The 1,524-nt window shown below is 41.5% G+C and overlaps 1 protein-coding gene across 1 annotated transcript in view; it reads right to left on the bottom strand.

Moving 5' to 3' along the window:
- exoc2 (exocyst complex component 2) overlaps window positions 1-1,524 on the bottom strand; it is a gene marked incomplete at its 5' end in the record, with an annotated part of 60,777 nt that overhangs the window by 53,349 nt on the left and 5,904 nt on the right. Inside the window, 1 exon segment of the mRNA XM_014024685.1 lies at window positions 1,108-1,221. Within this exon segment, the coding sequence (XP_013880139.1) occupies window positions 1,108-1,221 (114 nt within the window).

A 1,524-nucleotide genomic window follows, 5' to 3' on the forward strand; every position in this document is an offset into this window, starting at 1 on the left:
TGTGTGTGTGTGTGTGTGTGTGTGTGTGTGTGTGTGTCAGCTTCACTCAGCTGATCAGGCTCCCGCTCCGCTGCAGAGAGAGTTTGTGAGAGGAGGGGCGGGCTCTCTGTGTGTGACTGGCCAATCACAGCTTGTGAAGACAGTCAGTTACCCAACGAGGATCTTCTTTCAGAATGAGCACGGATATTGACAAATTGTATTCGTTTCCTGCTCGTACTCGTCAAAAATGCATCATCTGTAACGAATTTACACACTTTTCCTGAAGATAGAAGAGTTTGTTGAATCTGACGTGACATGTTCGTACGAACCCTTTGTACGAACAAAAGTAAGAGAAATTTAGGATAAGAATACAAACATGTTCTTGCATGAGGCCCAATGTTTGATACATTGATCTAAAAACTGATGTAWTGTTAGCTGACAACAAGCTCTGTCACATACTGGAGCTGAAAAAAAACAATCCAAGAAAGTAGCCAAAGCTATTTTGGCTACTTTTTTCCCCACTGAAAAGGAATGGTGCTTCAAAATGTTTCTAAATCTTTACAGAATTTGACACGTTTTATTCTGGGTGTGATCATTTTAAGTATCGTGCTAATTTTAACTACTTTTTCTCCAATTTTAGCTTCGTTCTGCCTTTTCAGCTAAAATTTGGCTTTTTTTCTGTTATTCTCCTGCCTTTTTTCTACTTTTTTGTTCTCCTTTCTGCTAATTTTAGCTATTCATGCTTCTTACAGTTGTTTTCTGCTATAATCAGCTATTTCAGCTATATTTTAAACATTTTTTTTGTTTTTCTGCAAAGTTTAAGTTTTGTGTTTTGCTTCTTTCAGCTTTTCAAATCCAGCTCACGTTAACATTATTGTGATTAAATGTTTCAGCTTRATTTKAGCAGCTTTCASCAAGAAGCATTCAGACAGTTTCACAGGAAATCTAATCCCTCCAGCTTATTTTATTATTTTAAATTAATTTCTGCTCAATTATCTGAAGAAGGCAACGAGAACTGAAGAGTCATGTCTGATGACATCAGTCTTTTTAAGAGACTTTAAAGAACCTCGCCTTATTAGAAGTATTGCCAGTGTGTGTGTGTGTGTGTGTGTGTGTGTTAGGCCTTACCTGGTGCCTGCGTGGTTCTCGATCAGGTACCAGGTTGCAGAGAAGTTCTCTTTAGTGAAGTCGGGACTCATTTCAGGGAAAATGGACGGCAGGTCTTCTTTAGAGACGCTGCCTCTGCAGGAAAACAGGAAGTCAGACATTAACAGAAAGAAAAACCTTTAGTGAACGAACAGTTGTTGTGAGCGGCGTTGTTCTTTTATTTTTTTTAAAGCAGCGTCAGGGAGGAGGTTTATCCAGCAGGGGGCAGCGTGACACCGGCAGGGCCGGGAGAGGCCTGGCGTGGGAAGTGCAGCGTGTGACGCCTGGGCGCCCCTGGAGGACCCAGTTCTCATTAGGGAAGCTTGATCTCTGCTAATGACCTGTGGTCCACACACACACACACACACACACACACACACACACACACACACACACACA

This window comes from Austrofundulus limnaeus, unplaced genomic scaffold (assembly GCF_001266775.1).
Source record: "Austrofundulus limnaeus strain Quisiro unplaced genomic scaffold, Austrofundulus_limnaeus-1.0 Scaffold436, whole genome shotgun sequence".
NCBI classification, from domain to species: Eukaryota; Metazoa; Chordata; class Actinopteri; order Cyprinodontiformes; family Rivulidae; genus Austrofundulus; species Austrofundulus limnaeus.